The sequence below is a fragment of the Sorghum bicolor genome, chromosome 3, assembly GCF_000003195.3.
Source record: "Sorghum bicolor cultivar BTx623 chromosome 3, Sorghum_bicolor_NCBIv3, whole genome shotgun sequence".
NCBI lineage: Eukaryota > Viridiplantae > Streptophyta > Magnoliopsida > Poales > Poaceae > Sorghum > Sorghum bicolor.
Genome location: NC_012872.2, coordinates 9,453,304 through 9,473,741, shown reverse-complemented (window position 1 = coordinate 9,473,741; position 20,438 = coordinate 9,453,304). Strand labels below are relative to the sequence as shown.

The following is a 20,438-nucleotide window of genomic DNA, read 5'->3' as shown; positions in this document are numbered from 1 at the left end:
TACCAAAAAGGTAAAACATCTAACCCTTGAATTGGGAATACTCATCTCCTCTATAATGACGTCACTCTAGTATTATCTTTCACACCTCATCTCCAACAATTACCACCTCATATCCATTAGACTATCGCCTTTAACTCTCGTCGCTTATTATCATCCACCATCCAAACCAACACCCCTTGTCATCCTGCCCGCAAGCCGTCTTTATTGCTGAGTCGACATTCCTCTCTAGCCATGATATAGCTTGGCAATGGGAAAACCTCAGTAGAGGCCCCAAGTCATAACCTAATGGCGTGATGCAATGTAGAAGCCACCTCTCGCCAGAAACGGTGAAGCCCATCATATTTAGAGACTAACACAAGATGGTGAATAGAAAAAAGTGTTAAGAGTGGATGAAACACACAGGAATTTTTGAGTGTTGAAAATGGATGAAACACTCAATACTTTTGTAACTTTCCCAAGACAACATGTGAACTCTATTGGAAATCTACGTATTATTCTAGTATACAAAATTATAATTAATTAAAAGTCATACTTCACTAGATGGTAAGAATATGTGAAGCAAGAGTGCAAGACTATATAGTTTGAAGGTAAGGATTTGCCCCGTGGTAATAGCACAACTACGGATTTACATATTAGTGTCGTGCAAACATAGTCGGAGCAATCTACTCTTGATCGGAGTAGTCGTACTCTTGGTTGAAGTAGTCTGACGGCGTACCTTTCTTTACTGTAGCACCAGGTGGCTCCATCTATTCTTCTGGACACGTTTAATTTGTTTGGCATATGATGGTCAGGTGTCCTTTAGCTGCATCCTATTCACCTGATGCTCCTACGTGTCAAGCCACCTTCACTGCCACCTCTTTGACACCAACATATGATCCAACGGCTTCCCTTTTTTCCTTCTGTTCGTAAAACGATCCTATTCACAAGGACTTTTTGTGCACCTCTATGATCTTCACCATACGATCCAATGGCTTCTAATCAACTAATCTGCTGCATGTTTCCTTCGCTGTTTATTCTTGGATCATGATCATGATAGATCGAAGATCAATACAATTAGATGATCTAGCCTAGTCAATAGATCACATCAATAACATTCAATAAAATATGGACCTTGATGTTCCGCCATCGGTGGTGGAGTAGGGACGTGTAGACGAAGTTGATGTGGTCGTTTGGAGTTGGGGTAGCGCCGGCCTTCAGGACGCCAACGACACTAGCTAAACACCGGTGCCGGAGTTGGGGAAGAAGGGCGGCGGCCTTTGGGTCGATCCAGTGCCCTCTTTAGATCGGGATGAGGAAGTGTTGGGGGAACTGTTTCTTTGTAAGTCGTAACCTAAAGAGAAGCCGGATCCCCCTATTTATCTTGCGTTGTTCGACTCGGGGCCTCAACCATTGGTTGCTTTGGGCGCTACTGATCATCGCGCATCTCCGACTAACTCGGCCAGGAGAGCGGTCTTTGACCCTGTACCCCTTCGTAACGGCTCGAGCCAGAGATCACTTATCCGTTAGTTTCCAACAAATCATTCTTCTTTGTGTCCATAGGACTTATGTGAACATGTCTAGCACATTGTAGCGTACATGTTAGTCCTACTGGTCATATGTCATTTCATCACCAAAACCACTAAGGATATCGCATATAGGCAATGTTTTTTCTAAACGCTAAACGGTAAACAGTCGGTCACCTACCGTTTAGCCATTATTCGGGCTAAACAGTCCACTAAACGGGCTAAACGATTAAATTGGTTCAACGGATGATTAAACAGAAACGGTGTACCACTGTGTAGCATTCACACGGTGTTTAAACGGTCTAAACGGCCGTTTAGACAAACGGTACATATAAGCCATGTTTGCTACAGAACGGTGACATAGGATCCTTTGGAAATTCATTGCGCAAGGGGGCGAAGCTTGACTTTCATATATGCTAGTGTGATTACCCTAATTATTAGAGATTTTTTTGTGCATGCTATTCTTGATTGTTTTTAAAAAACATAATACAACCACACACACTGACGCACATACATGTAAGTACACTTGCTCCACGAGAGGTGAGTTTGCTTGTGTCAAGAAGTAACATGTAGTAGTTAAAACATGCTTGCAAGTGGATGGGAGTTGACGTGGAAGCAGAGAGAGACTTTACCAGCTTTACACGTTGGGACACTGGGTCCTCCCTAAGGGTTAGATAGATCATCTTTGGCACACTTTTAATTAGTGTGCGGAAACATAGGAGCGATAATGCTTGGTTTTTTGGGGGGATCTTTCATCATACAGGCTCCTACTGTACTAGTAGTATTTTGTTCCAATAATAGAGCATCATTCTCACTGATTGCCGCTCTTTAGGCTAGTGGCGGATATTCAGTCTGACGAAGAAACCTCCTTTTCTTTCTTTGTAGCCTCTGCCTTGTTCAATTTTTAATTAAATCATGCACATAAAAGCTCTGATATGATGGTGCAGCTGCCCTGCAATTTGCAAATTGCTTAGCCAAAAAAAAGCACAAGGGAACAAAAGGTGCCGGCTGAAAACGAGAACGACAAAGAGCGAGAAAGTTCAGATTTGTTTTATAAATGAAGTTTCACGGAACATCGGAGGTCCCGCTCTGTGTGGTTGTTCTAGCTGTTTAGTTTCCAAAAATTTTACAAAACTTTTTAAGATTCTCTGTCACATCGTATATACCTAAAACATTAAATATAAATAAAAAAATAATTAATTGCATAATTTATCTTTAATTTACGAGATAAATTTTTTAAACTTAGTTAGTTTATAATTAAACAATAAACATTAAATATAAACTAAAGTGATACAATAATTATTTTTACAAAAATTTCGGCAACTAAACGGGCCCTGTTTCGTGGGAGCTCAGAGGAAATTACCGAGCATCCCATCCATCCGTGTCGCTCCCTGCGCCGGTGAGCCGTCCGCGCGCATTGGCTCTGCCGCTTGGTCATCGAGGAGGAGGCGCCGATCCGATCCCCACAGCGGAATTTTCTCGGCAGCTTCCTCCCATTCGAGCAGTCGCTAGTAGTGTGAGAGACACTAGTACGTAGTACATACAAGTGGGTGGGCACAATTTGCATTGCATGTGGTAGGAAGTTACACACACACGCGGATGGTGATTGGTGGAATATGAAGGTCCCGCCGTTAAGGACAAAAAAACGATCACAATCACAATTCAACAAATGGATGTTCCACTCGATCGGGTACTAATTATTGTACACGTACCGTACTCCACGTGAGAGCGGCCGTCCGTTTTTTTTTTTCCGAGCACGGTGTAGATACTGTGTACGTATAGCATCAGCGCCCTGTGAAAGGATGCACGCATGGTCCATGCTGCTTGACCTCGATCGATGGCTCGGTCAATTCGTTGGTTAGTGACATCTTTTTTTTTTTTTTGATAGTATCTTCATTGCTCAAGTAGTTTGATTACAATCGGACTGTGGACTCCTCTGCAAGAAGTTAGAGGTTATATGCCACAATTTTCTAAGATAGCCGACGCATGTTGAGCACACACATAGGTGCACTACAAAATTCGTAACTCCCGGCCGGGCAACCGTTTCCACTACAATATTACCTCTAGTTCCAAACGGTGTTAGCCGGATTCCATCCCCGAACTGCTTCTGTTTCTGCTAACAAGGCCGAACCACAGCATTGGCGAGCCACACCGCACCGATGCCACATGAAAGGATCCATTGCTGTCGCGGACCACGACTTCGGTAGCTCATGTGCAAGAGTTTGAAGAAAAAGCTCCATCTGTGTTAATCTTCATTGTCCCATGAACCGACGGCCTCCATCTATCTGCTTGAGCAGAGTTGTTTTCTCGCAGGTCTACCCGACTGGCAGTGGACAAGTGAAAGCAGACTTGTAGCGCCCACTCTACCGCTTGTCCAATTAATGTTGATGGGTGTCTTCCCATATCGAAAAAAATTGTTTCTGTTGTTCCACACTTCACAGAGACCACATCCCATACAAGATGGTACCACTATCCTCCTCCGGACAATGGGAGTTATCCAACATATCTCTCTTGTCCAGTTCCTTGGGTGTATTTCAAAAATCTTATATGGAGACTAAGCTACTTTTGGCATAGTAAACAACCAAATAAATCAACTCGATACTGCTATGCTTCTACAAAATTCGACATCAACAATAGGAATTGGATTAAATCTAGCTCGAGAGTTAATGAGAATAATCAAAATATCACATGTTCTATCGGGCGTGCAACTGTGCTCTCTAGCTAAGTCATGTTCTTTAGGGACTCGGTGGTGCCATCAGAGGGCCAAGCTACCACGGCTCGTTCCTTGCTTTGGTCGTGCCCACGGTGCGCCAGTCACCTCCCTCTCAATTTTTGGCCACTGTTCACTTCATGAATCGATTACACCGATGATCGTTGTTGTTGTGGATTTAGCCGTGCGCTCGCGCCACCACAGGAGAGGGAAGAAGAGGGGAGAGCTACGGTCCAGTTGATGAAGGAAGGTGGGAAGGAGATGAGAGAGCTCGAACATCCTGTATCGGGCATCGGGTGAAGATGTGGACGTCCAGATTGACCTGGGTGGTAGAAACCAAGTACGCCGCTATGGTCAAAGCAAACAAATCAATATATAGTCAGCCAAGAGGAGGAGGTATAGAGTGCTTTAGGCCCAAGAGTGGATTTCTTCTTTCTAATGTCCATGGAAGGAGTTGATGCACCGGACTGGCACCGCCGGGGCCTGTGTAATATATGGACGACAAAGAAAGAAAAAAAAATAAACAGTTGAAGGAGACGACATGCATGGCAGTCAGATCAGCAAGTGAGATCGCACGAGGCATGCGATGATTAGCTATCGATCGATCGAGACGTCGCGCTAGGACTAGGATTAGGAGGCATCCCGCCGGCACTTGCATAGTGCTAAGGCCTAGTTGAGGTACCAAATTTTTTTAAGAATTTTCATCATTGAATTTTTGGATGTATGCATCAAGTACTAGGCCCTGTTTAGTTCCTCATCCAAAAAAATTTCATCCATCCCATCGAATCTTTAGACACATGCATGGAACATTAAATGTAGATAAAAAAAATAAACTAATTACACAGTTTGGAAGACGAATCTTTTAAGCCTAGTTAGTTCATGATTAGCCTTAAGTGCTACAGTAACCCACATGTGCTAATGACGGATTAATTATGCTTAATAGATTTGTCTTGCAGTTTCCAGACGAGCTATGTAATTTGTTTTTTTATTAGTTTTTAAAAATCTCTCCCGACATCCTTCCGACACATCCGATGTGACACCCAAAAGTTTTTCATCTACAATCTAAACAGGACCATAGATATAAATAAAAAAATAACTAATTATACAGTTTGCCTGTTTTGCGAGACAAATTATTTAAGTCTAATTAGTCTATAGTTAGATAATAATTATCAAATATAAATTATTTAAGTCTAATTAGTCTATAGTTAGCAATAATTTTCAATTACAAATAAAAGTACTGTAGTAGTCAAACCAGAAAAAAAAAGTCACGAACTAAACAGGGTTTAAACCACCATAGCAAGTTGACACGGGGACCGGCCGAGGATTATCTGACTGGGAATCGTGGGATCCAACGCGGCCAATGGCGAGACGACAGCTTAGCCCCCGGGCAAGGTCATGCATGGGCCATGGGCACGGTCGGCCCCGCGGGCGCTCTGGTGCCGCTGCCGCCCGCGGGACAGTGACGAGTGACCTGACCACCCCACACTGAATCCCAGATAGTACGATAGATACGCTGAGCTGAGCACAGTACCCTACGTCCGGCCTACTTCTTCATGCTAGTCTGGATAGTAGCCCTATCGTGCAGTACTTGGGGTGGGGATCGATTGGTGCTGCAAATGACCCCAGCCCCAGCATTTCGTCCGGTTGAAATTTTCTTTTGCAGTTACTTATTAAGGCCTTGTTTAGTTGCCAAAATTTTTCAAGATTCTCCGTCACATCGAATCTTACGGCACATGCATGAAGCATTAAATATAGACGAAAACAAAAATTAATTACGTAGTTTACCTGTAAATCGCGAGACGAATCTTTTGATCCTAGTTAGTCTATGATTGGATAATATTTGCCACAAACAAACGAAAGTGCTACAGTAGCGAAATCCAAAATTTTTCTCAAACTAAACAAGGCCTAAGGCCAGTCTCAATGGCGTTTTATGGAGGACTTCATGCACATTAAATAGAGTGTCACATCAGCAAAAGAGGAATTTTTGCATGAAACTGAGATGGGAGAGAAGAAAAAAGTTTCATGGGCACGAAACGAATCAGCTCGGTTTCCAAAACGTTGGAAATGGCGTGAAACGCGCACTGAGGCCTTCCTTTGTTTCAACGCGACTTCTTTTTCTTCTCTATCGTTTCTCTGGTGCGGCAAAGGGGATGGCGTCGTAGGTCGTCCGCCCACTGGATCTTCGGCATGGAGGCCAGCCGCGGGCATGGGGGCCGCTCGTCGTGCAGGACGGCCGTGGGCGTGGAGGCCAGCTGCGGGCGCTGCTCCGCCGTGGTCACAAGGCCGGCCACGGGCGCTGCTCCGCCGCGGGTGCAGAGGCCGGCCGTGGGCGTGGAGGCCGGCTGCGGTCGCTGCTCCGCCGTGGTCATGGGGGCCAGCCGCGGGCGCAGCTCCGCCATGGGCGTGGAGGTCGGCTGCGGGCGCTGCTCCGTCGTGGTCACGCGGGCCGGTCGCAAGCGCAGCTCCGCCGTGGGCGTGGAAGTCGGATGCGGGCGTTGCTCCGCCATGGTCACGAAGGCTAGCCACGGCGCGACTCCGTACTCCCCCCGGCCGCCATTCTGTCCTTCGCCGCGAGTTCGTCGTTCACCATGATGCCATCGTCCTAGTATACACCGAGAGACCGGTGACTGGTGGGAAAAAAAAAGGCTAAAATAATCTATGAAATCGTGCGATGAAACTATACAGTAAGAGATACATGTTTCGCGATCTATTTCATATATTGGAAACTGTGAGGTGAAATGGTGCATTAAGACTGGTCTAATAATGACGGTTATAAAAGATGCCATATGATTGCACACAGTAACCTTTCCCTTAAAGGCTAGTGCTCGATAGTCATTTGAAAAACAAATAGCAATCCGACGTGGGTCGGGAAACGGCTAGCTCATAATTGGGCTCGGTGGTGGGTAGAGCGGCGCACATGGTGAAAAGGCATCCGCCTGATCGAATACGACGACGATAGAGTGGCTGCGTGCAGGCAGAAACAAACAGAGCAAGGCCTTGTTTAGTTCCGAAAAGATTTCGGATTTCGATACTGTAACATTTTCGTTTGTTTATGACAAATATTATTCAATTATAGACTAACTAGGATTAAAAGATTCGTCTCGCGATTTCCAGCTAAACTGTGTAATTAGTTTTTGCTTTTGTCTATATTTAATGCTTCATGCATGTGACGCAAGATTCGATGTGAAGGAAAATCTTGAAAACTTTTTGCTTTTTGGGTGAACTAAACAAGGCCCAAGATGCGCGGTGACATGGCCGGCCGGGAGTGACATGGACCGGACGGACGGACCCAACGTATCAGCCGATAAATCAGCTGCAGGGTTCGGTACTGTGAGCGCTTTGTATCTTAAGGGTTAGCCACTCACTTTATCATAGAGTTTAAAGTTATTTATTACCTCGAATAATGTGGACTTAGAATCTAAATAAGACTTAGAGTCTTATTTTTTCTACCTCTTTCTTTAATAAATATGCTGCCACATCAGCAAAATACCATAAATAATATGTAATTAATTGTCTTGGACTCTGTGATAGAGTCTTGCATTGTGAGTAGGGCACTCACAATGCAAGACTCTATCACAGAGTCCAAGACACTTAATTACATATTATTTATGATATTTTGCTGATGTGGCAGTATATTTATTGAAGAAAGAGGTAGAAAAAACAAGACTCCAAGTCTTATTTAGACTTCAAGTCCACATTGTTCGAGGTAATAAATAACTTTAGACTCTATGATAGAGTCTGCATTGTGAGTGCCCTTAGGCCTTGTTTAGTTTTGAAAAGTTTTTGGATTTTAAAACTGTATTATTTTTGTTTGTATTTGACAATTATTATTCAACTATAGACTAAGTAGGCTCTAAAGATTTAGTCTCATAAATTATAGACAAATTGTACAATTAATTTTTATTTTTATTTATATTTAATGTTCTCTATATACATATGTGCTTTAATATGACGAAGAATCTTGAAAAGTGTTTTAGATTTTGGACTAAACAAGCCTTATATTTTAGGCAGCCGGCCCGCGCCGTGAGGAGTGCAGTGACGACGGCAAGCAAAGCCATGCACGCCGCCGAAAACCAAAATCACGAGACGACGACGACGAGAGGGTTCGCGGGACAGGCTTTTGTCTTGTCTGTTTGTTCCGGCTGGACGGCCGGCGCCGGCGGCGGAGGGGCTCCACCGGCCGAAAGTCACAAGCCGGTGAGATCCGAGAACGATACTCCATGCCCCCACGCACGCATCATTGTGTTTGCACCCCAGTCAAATCTGCTGCTGGGCCTGGCCCTGGCTCCGTCCACCCACCGGTCCGCGGCACGCCTCGATCGGCTTCCATCAACGGCCGCGCGCGCGATCCATGCATCGTCCGCTGTCGATCGCGCATCGGCTCCGGACGTGTCCGCACGCCGGCCACGATTATTTTGCTGCCGCCCGCCTCAGGGCTAGCTAGTCTAAGGCTAGCTAAGCAACAAGAGGAGCAAGCAGCCGCAGGGCAACGAGTCCGGAATTTAGGCATTGTTTGGCCTGTTTAGATTAGATTGGGGATAAAAAATTTTTGTGTGTCACATCGGATGTGTCGGAAGGATGTCGGAAGTGGTTTTTAGAAACTAATAAAAAAATAAATTACATAACTCGTCAGGAAACTGCAAGACAAATTTATTAAGCATAATTAATCTGTCATTAGCATATGTGGGTTACTGTAGCACTTAAGGCTAATCATGAAGTAACTAGGCTTAAAAGATTCGTCTCGCGATTCTCAACTAAACTGTGTAATTAGTAATTAGTTTATTTTTTTATCTACATTTAATGTTCCATGCATGTGTCCAAAGATTCGATGAGATGGATGAAAAATTTTTGGATGGGGGAACTAAACAGGGCTTAGTTCTCAAAATTTTTCAAGAATTTTCCGTCAAATCGAATCTTGGCATATGCATAAAGCATTAAATATAGACGAAAATAAAAACTAATTATACAGTTTGTCTTTAAATCGTGAAACAAATCTTTTGACTCTAGTTAGTTGATTAGACAATATTTGTCACAAACAAACAAAAGTGCTACAGTATCAAAATCTAAAAATTTTTGCGCAGTGAACCAGGGCCTTGTTTACATGTGAATTTTTTTTGGATTTCGCTACTGTAGCACTTTCGTTTGTTTGTGACAAATATTATCTAATTATAGACTAACTAGGGTTAAAAAATTTGTCTCGCGATTTACAGACAAACTGTGTAATTAGTTTTTATTTTTATTTATATTTAGTGTTTTATGCATGTGTCGCAAGATTTAATGTGACGGAGAATCTTGAAAACTTTTTAGATTTCGGTGAAACTAAACAAAGCCCAGGCCTTGATACGCCTGCCATACCTGCCTAGTAGACGCCCTAGTCGTGCGTAGTACTAGACTGTAGACTAGACTATCTGCTCTCTGTGCATGTGATGAATTGGTACGGTGCTGGTGAACCACCAGTACAGTGCGTTCACTGTTTCGAGGGCTACTTGCAACTTTTTATAGATTGTGAAAAAGAAAATATATTTTTATCTTCTGACGTACTAGGAGTATTATTCACATTACTCACGTGTTCTATTTAGTGTACATCAATGTATACACATCGTAATATTGAAGAGCAAAATTTTCTTCCGCACCCACACTCTCCTACTTGTCACTCATTTCTCTTTCAGTCTCAGTTTGATGCCCCCTCCTCGCTCTCGCATTTCTCCATTCTCGCTTCTATGAAGGATAAACGTGGATCCATGTTATGGAAGTTTGGATATGCAAAACCTACGTTGTTGCCGCCTATTCATGTTGTCCTCTCACCCTATGCATGTCACAAAGTGGGTGGCCTTTCATCTTTCTTAAACTCTTACAGGTGGAAAATACATATACAGATCGGTTGTGGGAGTTTGGATTAGTAGCGCCACATCATTCATGTTGGCCCTGGCTGCGCAAGCTATGCTCAGTGCACGTCAAGGTGCGGGTGACTCATTTCGAGGCTGTTTGCTAGCTGGCCGCTGCTCGCCACAGCTAAAGTTTGGCAGCCACAGAGAGACAGAAGGCTGCCATCTGGTTGCTCGCCTCGTGAGTCACTATAAATGCTCGCGGCGTTGCCGCTTATGGCGTGTGGCCTGTTAAAGCGTTTTCTTCTATGCAGCACACAGAGTAGCAGCAGCATCTATTGTTGGATGTCAAGGCGATAATGCTGAGATAGACGAACAATTATAATTGGAGGTTGGTAATAATCAGCAACCAGGAGGATAATTTAGCAAGTAAGGTTTAGTTCCGTATCCGAAGAATTATGGCAAGAGTTAGCTTCTAGTTCGCCCGCGGCTTGGCTTCCAGGATCTCCTGCAGCCCTCTTCCCTCTACCTTTATCCTCTCTTTCTCTCCCCTTCTTACTCTTTCAACTCATATGGGCTAGAAATGTGTGCGTCGTTGCCGCTTATGGCCAGTGGTTAGCTATGCGCTGTGCGTGTGTCTATGTGTTTTTGTTTTTTTCATTGTACGGCGTACATTTTAAATGTATTCATTTTGTTTGTTTACATGCGTGAAATGATGTACTCATATATGCGAGTGTACGGAATGCCATATATATATATGGTGAAGTATTTGGCTTCGTATATCTATGTCAGGATTATTTGTTTTGGATTATTTTGTATTACGAGTTAGTATAAAATTAAAGGATTAGGAAACAAAGATTATGAAAAAATTATGAATTAATTTAGAGTTAAGGTGGGGAGAATTAGAGGGCAAAGATTATGAAAAAAGGTATGAATTTATTTAGAGTTAATTTTGGGGAGATATTTTTAGTTCATATGTGATATGAGCAAAAAAATAATCACTAGCATAAAATTATAGATGTATATATCTATCAAATATAATACATTAAAGCATATGATATTTTAAGTTAAATGCATAGATCTAGTCATAAGAAACTCAACAAAATTAGTTTGGTATTTTTATGACTTTTCTATATTTTTTTACAATTTTTTGGAGATCTCTATTTTGGGAAGAAAAGATTAAAAATTAATAGGAAAATAAAAATAAAATGGTCCGTATTTGGCCCACTTAGGCCCAGTAAGCTTGAGGCCGGCCCAGGCAGGTAGATATGGACTGATCTTTAATTCCTATAAAGTTTGAGGACTATTTTGAATAAAAACCTGAGAGAGTGGTTTGGACGGCGGGTTATATTTCAACAAAGTGAAAGGGCGTTTGTGCAAAATTACAGAGAGTGGCCCGATCTGGGCCGTCCGGCCGGCCGATCAGACGGCCTGGAGTTGTGAACGACGTGGCCACGCTCGCTGGCCTTCTTTTGGTGCGTGAATCGTATTCAGGAGATGACGCGACCGCCACAGTTTCTACTACACTGTTCTTGGCTGGTGTGACGGCCAAAACGCTCACCATAAAGTGTGGCGTGGGCTCGGCTGCGGTGGCAGGCTGCGGCCAGCTACCAAATAGCCCCTTCATCTTTCTTAAACTCATAACATACACGTGCGCACAATATAGCCATCCATTTAAAATTAAACAATCACCTCTTAATTTCTAATACATGAATGATGTTTTATTGCACTAGCATTTGTTATGATTCTTAGAATTTGTTGGACTTACTGTTTGGGCAAAACCCAATTAAATCAACCAAAATACCTAGCTATGGTGGCTCAAGGCTAGCCATGGTTGGCTATAGGCAGGTTGTGGCTTGATTAGGGCCGGTTGGAGCTAGCCTTAGCTACCTGCTGATTTGGATGTGGCGGAAAAAGGATGTGGAGAAGAATAAGAAGATTTTTTTTTCTTGAACACGAGGAGTTCACCATTTCTATTATGATAATGAAAATACAAGCATTCAGATTTAGATACAGACACTTTAAAGAGCAGAGCACCCGATGATGCAGATATCATCAAGGGAAACTAGACCTCAAACCATGATAAAAGCTAAAACCTCCACCAAAAACTGACATGAGCAGCAACGCGCTCACCACAAGTTCGAACCTGGCCACAACCATTTGAGCAAAAGAATCAACCAGGAAAAAAGAGAAGACTGACGTCTAACCAACCAGCCCAGCCAGCCTAACTGATCGACTCCATCCCACTGTAGGAATGGCCTTATTTTTTAGATCAGGCCCCATCTTCTTCAAAAATAAGAAGAATTTTGGTCGTGGTGATTTAAAAACATGAGCTTTCTGTGCGATACTTTAAATGTTGGAGAAAACCAACAAATGTGCCCTATATTCTTTTAGCGACTTGAAAAGTTATGTTTTTGGAAACTATATATAGGTAAAGATCTAGTCTAGGCTATAGCTGATGAGCACGACCCTATGTGCTGACGTAGGGCATGCATCTGAACGATTGCCAGTGGACTCTGGACAACTTCACCTGAAAACGAGATGCCGATTTGATCTCGGCCTCCTGATTTCGTTACTCTGGACAGCTTCACATGAAAACGAGACGGCGATTAGCTCGAGCAGCACATGGTCCAGAACTTGCAACTGGAAGCGGTCACTGAAGGACGACCCAGCCCAAATATCGACGGTAGACATATTAGGGCTTCTGTGTATTTCGGCCCAGGTTCACAAACTTGGGGGTTTCAGGAATGGATCGTGGGCTTGTCACTTGTGGCCTTTCTTCCTTTATATCTGGCATATACGAGAAAATTCCTGTTGCTAAAAAAAAAGAGAGAAAATTTCTTTAATGCTATTTTCGTCTATATAACCATCTCATCTCGTAGCATCTTCAAAAGTTTGGCAAATGATTTCTTATCTGTAATTTTTTTAGCAAAATGAAAAAAACTCTCTGCAACAGTTTGGCATCCCAATTCCCCATATTTTCTAACTTAGCACATCTCCCTGTCTAGCGCACATATATGCACGTGGGCTCCGTTCTTGGCATCGGTCTTTCTCCTCATGCTTAGTGGGCTCTTCGTTCGCTTAATGGGGCTCTTCGTTTGCTTAGCGGGTTTTTGGAAACAAATTTTGCTAAACTGTTGGAGATAAGATATTTTTCCCTCTCCAAACGAATTTTGCCAAACGGTTAGAGAAGCTCTTATGTATGCTGTACTAAAAAATATGTTTTTTTCTTCATTGTCGTCTATTTAGATTTTAGTTTCCTTCTAATCCATTGCTGTTTCACAGCAGTTAGTTGGCTGCTAGTTGAACGGTGATACTTTCCATGCCATCAACACTAGCACAACTGCGATTTGTTATCTAACGTTGCATGTGAGGTGACACTTATAGAATGTGTTGCATAGAGTTATGCTCAATGCTGTTTTTGTAAAGTGAGCGTACCGCACACGCACACATATATAACCACAGCAACTCTGCTGCTGGGTAAAGTGTGCTTGCAAGAGGAGCACTATATGCTCAATGTTGTTGTGTTGTCAAAAAGTTCTATTTGGTTCAGTTGTTTTAGCCCATCATGATCCACGCGGCATGAACGGATGACGATACTTCGCGTTTGATTGGGCCATCCCGACGACCCTCACCGCCGCCACCGGCGGCAGGGCAAGATGAGAACGCCTCGGCCTACTTTGGCAACGGAAAGGAAATTTTCCCAGGGAAGATTGCCCACCGGTGGAAATTTTTGGACTTGCTGTTCCCGCTTCTTTCCCAGGGTAGAAAACCATGTGTGGGATAGCTTTCCTGTTGCTATTTGGCAACAAGGTGCCCGCGCAGAGAAGTTGACTTCTGCCAATTGATTTCTGCCAACGTACATGCAAAGCCAACCAAAGTACGTGCTAGCTGAGAGTGACTTGAGCAGAAATACACAGTTCGTCACAAATGGAATCAAGACAAAGTTCATGACTAGAAATACACAGTTTTTTTTTTTTTGAACTGGGAATTACTTCTGCCGATGCACATGCAACAAAAAACAATGTCTTAGAAAATCAAGAAAAAACATATTTTTTTAATAATATAACGAAATCACCACAGATCAATGCCAACCACATTATTTTCATGCACATAATGCATGAAAAATCACAAGACCAAAATTATTTGACATAGTCCAATACATTGAAAAATTAATTCCAGTGGTAAATTGAACCTAGCTAATCCATTCGTCACCAAATCATAGATCATCTCCATCCAGATATCCAAGACATATATGAAAAAAGGAATTATGGTTCAACTCCATTCATAAGCAGTGTTCTCGAGAAAAAAAAAAGAACTCCTTTGCATAAGCTTATCATATAGACACTGCAACTAGTAAAAACAATCTTCTTCTTTAAATCATGCATTTGCTTCCACACTAGAACCCTGCAGGTAAACAAGGAAAAAATTAGTAGTTAGAGACATACCTAAAGTAAACTGATCTATTGTTGCTAGGATACATCAACTTGAAGCAAGGGTATACATGTGGCATGCCACAACAAGCAAGTTTCAAATGTGGACAAGTTGTGAAGTACTGGTGCAGCTGCAGCTTAGTCATCTAAGCTCCACAAGACATACAAGACCCAAAAAGAAGTGACTAGCATACTAATAGGAATATTAGCTAAATAAGTCCCAATCCATAAACATGTGGCATGCCACATCAAGCAAATTACAAATGTAGACAAGTTGTTAAGTACATCTAAGCTCCACAAGATCAGTCATAGAATGCTAAAACAAATTCAATCAGACCTACATAGAAGGATGTCTGAGATACTTTTTTTGAGAAACCAGAGTAAAAAAGATGGCACATTTGTACAAAGTAATAGCTGAACCAAGAAAAATGGAAGTGCCTAAACTAGAACTAACAACTATCATGCTCCTCCCGAGAACAAAGAATAGCTCTTCATCTTGAAAAACTAGGTGCTCAGCTAAACTGCATTCTATTTTCAACAAAACCTTCTAAATAAACTTCAACTATCACTACATTATGTGAACAGAAAATAAAAAAAAGTGTAAGAATGTTCAGAACTATCATTCTAGTCACAGCATATAGAACTAGAATTAGCTTGCAACATCCTTTGTAATTGTGTAATTGACCTTTACTTTCAGAATTTAAAGGAAACCACTAGTGTAATCCTAAACACAATTGTCATGTGTTTCCCAGAAAACAGAAATCTAGTGCCACAGCAAGCAAATTGCAAATTACGAAGATCTACATAGAAGGGCATATTCAAACAATATACCTGCATACAATGACTACAGCTACCTTTTTCTTCTCAAATCAAATATTGCCTCCATCAACATTGCCTCCACTGATAGCACTGCAAGTAAGCACAAGGAAAAGCATTAGCAGCTAAGATACACCAAAGTAAACTAATCCAATGGTAGCTAAGTTTTACCTAATTTGCTGTTTGAGCCAAATCAAGCGAACATTTTTGTTTTTCATTTTCATGAATACCTCCCTATCAATCTCAGATTTGAAGATGTTCATAGCATATGCCTTTTCCACATCAGTAAGTTGCATTGCATCAACCTCATCGAGACATTTGTCAACTGAAAATTGTTCGTCTTGTTTCTTCTTTTCTTCGAGAGCGATAGTGTTCCCTTCCTATTTCTATAGGGACTGGCCTTGTCTTGTCCAATTGTGATTGGGACATGCGTACCATCAATAGCACCTATGCAATTCTGCAGGTAAGAAAAATTACTGAAGATTTGGATTGTATTTAGGAATGGTATTAAGGAAAGTGTACTGTATGTATGAACCGACCTGAAAGAATGGCATAAATCTAGGGTCACATGTAATCTTCACGTGTGTGTTGCTTGGGTTCGGAAGTCTGATGAATCTTTGAATTAATGCTGGAATGATATCGAAGACCTCATTTATTTTCCTATGCACTGTCTCACCGCTATGTTGAAACTCCTTCTTTAGCCTATCTGTGCTTGCATTATGAGAGAGCATGAACATAAAAAGTCCAAGTTGCTCCTCAATCTTCATGCCACGTGTGTCACGTTGCAAGTTCTCGGCTCTGAGAAAGTTTGCTATAGTTCTAAATATTTCAGTCTCCATCCTAAATTCTACCTTGCACCAATTCTCGTGCCCTTCGAGGATCTCTTTAACTTTTTTAGCTCCAGGAAGAGAAGAGGTATGCTCAGGTGTTTTCTCTTCTTCGAGAAAGGGCATTATAGCAGGGAGAAGAACAAAGAATAGCTCCTCATCTTCTTCTTCCTCTTCCAACAAAAAATTCCTAGCAAGGTCTTCCCAAGAAGCCATCTAGTGCTTCATATATGAAATTATATTATTACATATACATAAAATAAAAGGCACAAGGCCAATACTCAAGCACAACAAATCACAAGTGTCATATGTAACAAATCATCAGCCTAAACTAGAACTAACAATATACAGCTACCACCTTCTAAATAAACTGCATTCTATTTTCAGCAAAACAATGTTCAAGGAACAGCTGCTAATCAGGGTGTCACCACAAGCTGAGCACTAGAAAAAAGGTAGGAAATAAGATGTGTGTTGACAAACATTTTTCATGTAGGCAGCATGCAATATCATAGAAGTCAAAAAACAGGATATTATGTTAAGAAGCCATACATAGTAATAGAAACTGAAACTCATCCCACAGTTTTTAGAACAAATGCAGAGTATTTTCCACACCGGAAATCATTCAACACAAATAGCAGGAAGCTATACAAGTTTCCATATTTTAATCATTTATCATAAAGGAAAAGCTCTGTTTATTCAACACAAAACTAATAATAGCTGAGCATTCAGTCAAGTTGCTAAGATCTAGACAACTAAATTTCACTTTTGCACGCGTTCAGTTAGCATACTATCAACAAGCCATGTCCAGTTTGCCATGGAAAACAGTATCCATCTCATTAATAGATGCAGCAGGCAATAAGCATGCAGTTAAGTACCTTGCTGTGGTGGATTCCTCACTGGAGCAGCACGTGGAGCTAGGCGTGGGGCGGACCTTCCTGCCAATACAATCAAAAAATAAGCATAAAGAATACAAAAAATATGTCCCTGAGAAATTAGAAAATGAGAAATACGAGTCTAACTTTCCAGCACAGCCTAGAGATGTATCACCACTATCGTAGTAGCTTGTGTCCTAATATGGAGTAATCTGAGATATAGTCATAGGCACATTGCAAGCACTAACACAAATAATTATTATGGCACAAAATCATTCATGGCTTGTTTGATTGCTCGCCCGCCAGAAAACCCAGCATTTGGATTGTGAATAGTACGTGCCAGTGGCATAGCATTAGCACTTAGCAGGAGCAAAAAAAACTTGGTAGCCTAAAGACAAATATTAGAGCTAACTGGCTCCTTTAAAATTTGTGAGCCTGCATTGCATGGCATGGCACCATGCGTGGTAATGGCGTCATCTAATAGTATAATAATAATTCTAATAAGAGTAACAAATTCAAGGCACAGCGACAGATTAATTAACAAGAAGGGCGACGTCAGTGCCATAATAATACAATACCCGTCAAGCTATGCAGTCAATACAACTGCATAATCAAACATACAAGACCCAAAAAGAAGTGACTGGCATACTAATAGGAATATTAGCTAAATAAGTCCCAATCCATACAACCATAAATAATCTACAAAGTGAAACACATAATTTGTCTGAACCACAACTTGCTGTTACTTCTTAAAAGGCACGCATACTAAACCAGATTGAATCATTGTTCAGTAATGGTTGCCTAGAGTTTCCAATTCACAGGTGTATATTTGCAGGCAATGCTGCAAGGATCAGCAAGCCATCCAGCCAGTAGAATTGCACAATCAAACATACAACACCCAGAAAAAGAGGCATACTTGCTAGCATGGCTCTTGACAGATGCATCGAAGGTGTACAAATGACAATGTAGGAGCACATTTAGACACGGCAAGAAAAATGCAAGATAACCAACAACAATTAAAAAGTAATCTATCAGCAGAACATGGGGTGAATATTTCTTGAGAGACTAGCCGCAAGCATAAAATTGCAGATTGTCAAGAGCCTAAGCTGACAAACTTATTTAGCCGCAAGCATAAAATTGCAGATGGGGTGAATATTTAAACAGTCTGTGTATTATACTAAGGCATTTAGAAAATATTTGTAGGAAGAGTCAAAGACAATGACAAAACAACTGAACTTTGATTATTATATATATCAATAAAGCACCACTAAATCAACAAAGCAGATTGCTTCACCAATCCTCAGATGCAAGCAGTCCAAAAAAACACTGTTTTCCAAATGGCCACACACAGCAGGCTCTAACAACTTGATGTCATGGAAATTTCAGGCAGCTATTTAAACATTGAATTTGCTGTAACTTATCCCTTCCCTTCCCTTCCCTTCCCTTCCCAAGCGATAGTCCTATCAACATGAGTGTCGATTCACCCTACTCGACTATCTAAGCCATCAGTTCACATCCAAGCAACCAAACTAGTCAAATCAACAGTCAAGCGAGAGCACCGAGACAGAGGTTCACACACCGAGCAGCAGTAGCTACCTCCACTGGCCCGAAATTGCAGATGAGATGGCAGCAGTAGCTCCAAGATCTACAAGAAACAGTCTGTGTGAAGAGACGATCAAGAGACCCGAAACCCTAGCAGATCGAGAAGCTTCTGTGAAGGAGATGTGGATAGAGGTGGACTGACCGACGATAACGACGGTGGTGGAACGAAGCGGAGCCGGATGCGCCGTCCAGGGAAGTCACGGTGGCGGAGGCGTGTTCACCGGCGCGAGGCAACGGGGCAGCAAAGACGGGACCTGGGGCAGCGACTGGATCCTGGGGCGGAGGCGGCGGCCAGATGCCGGGGCGGAGGCAACGGCCGGATGCCGGGGCGGAGGCGGAGGCGGTGGTCGGAGGCGGCGGCGTCGCGAGGGGAAGCCGACTCGCGACTCGCGACTCGCGAGCGACGGGAAACCCTCCCGGCCTCTTCGCTCGTGGAGTCTTTCCGCGTGGAAAATGAAGGGATTGCGGCTGCGATCCTCGGGTTGGTGGGCTGCCAAATGGCCCAACAATTTGGCCCGGGGGAGACTGGCACGGGACAAATTGGCCCAGGAAAAAGCCCGGGATCCCGCCGGGAATGTGGGCTGCCAAAGTTGGCCGAAGGGGAACTCGATCCACGGCTCGTCGCCGTGCCGATCCGCGTGCGTGAGCAGCAGCAGGACAAAGAAGTGTTGGAGGTACAGAGTGTTTTGTTCAGCCTGGGATAACACACCCATGCGACTGCTCTTTCATATATAGGAGATAAGTAGCACATTGATTACATTGATGGCTCATTAGAGCATTAACTAAACAGCTAACTGTCTGGGTACTTGCACAGTCACTTGTGCTGCCCAAGGCCTTAATAGCAGAAACATAATTAAGCACAGATAACTAAGTGATAACTGGGAGCAGGACTTAACTTCTACAGTTCTCCCCCTAAGACCTGCATCCCCCATCCTTGATCTTCATGATCCCAATCTTGCTTCTCATGTCTTCAAACTTGACCTTGCCTAAGGCCTTAGTCAGAATGTCTGCCAGTTGATCATTTGTGGCGACGAACTTAGTCTTGATGCTGCCTTCTTCCACACAATCTCTGATGAAGTGTTGTTTGATCCTGATATGCTTGCTTCTGTCATGAAAGACAGGGTTCTTTGCAAGTGCTATTGCTGATTTGTTATCCACTCGCAGCTCTACTACTTCCACTTTCTTTCCCAACAATTCAGCAAGTAACCTGGACAGCCACAGAGCCTGTGTTGCAGCAGTAGTCATGGCAACATACTCTGCTTCACAGCTAGATAAGGCAACCACTCTTTGTTTAATGGACTGCCAACTGACCAGATTGTTGCCTAGGAAGAATAGACAACCTGTAGTGCTCTTGCTTGAGTCAATATCTCCAGCCAAGTCTGAGTCACAGTAGCCAATGAATCTGGCTTCACTGGATGCCTTGGTGAAGTGCAGGCCATACTCCAGACTGCCTGCCACATACCGAAGGATACGCTTCACTGCCTGCTGATGCTCTATGGTGGGCCTCTCCAGAAATCTACTCACAAACCCGACTGCAAACGCCAAGTCAGGTCGAGTATGAACCAAATATCGCAGGCTTCCAACCAGCTGCCTGTACTGTGTTGAATCAACTTCCTTGGCTGTACTTTTCTTGCTCAATCTTAGCCTTTCCTCCATAGGGGTGGCTGCAGGGTTGCAGTTCACCATACCACCCAATTCCAGTATCCTTTTGGCATAGTGAGTCTGTCTGAGGGTGATGCCATCGATGCTCTGCTGTACTTCAATGCCCAGATAGAAGCTTAAGAGCCCGAGATCACTCATCTCAAATATTGCTTTCATTTCAGCCTTGAAGCTTTCAACATCCTGCTCTTT

The 20,438-nt window shown here is 42.8% G+C and overlaps 1 protein-coding gene across 1 annotated transcript; it reads right to left on the bottom strand.

Annotated features, from left to right (window-relative positions):
* Positions 15,302-16,329, bottom strand: LOC8072361. Its single transcript, XM_021456106.1, has 4 exons — positions 15,826-16,329; positions 15,660-15,743; positions 15,458-15,633; positions 15,302-15,379 (listed from the first exon to the last, which is right to left on the bottom strand). Exons 1-4 carry the CDS (start codon positions 16,327-16,329, stop codon positions 15,340-15,342), a joined length of 804 nt encoding a protein of 267 aa, XP_021311781.1. The 3' UTR covers positions 15,302-15,339.

Bases quoted from the DNA above. Each gene is read 5' to 3' on its own strand.
- LOC8072361 (XM_021456106.1), bottom strand. From the start codon at position 16,329: ATGGCTTCTTGGGAAGACCTTGCTAGGAATTTTTTGTTGGAAGAGGAA. The intron at 15,744-15,825 runs GTCGGTTCATAC...TCTTACCTGCAG, and splicing joins GATTTATGCCATTCTTTCAG to AATTGCATAGGTGCTATTGA. The intron at 15,634-15,659 runs ACACTATCGCTC...GAAGAAAAGAAG, and splicing joins CCTATAGAAATAGGAAGGGA to AAACAAGACGAACAATTTTC.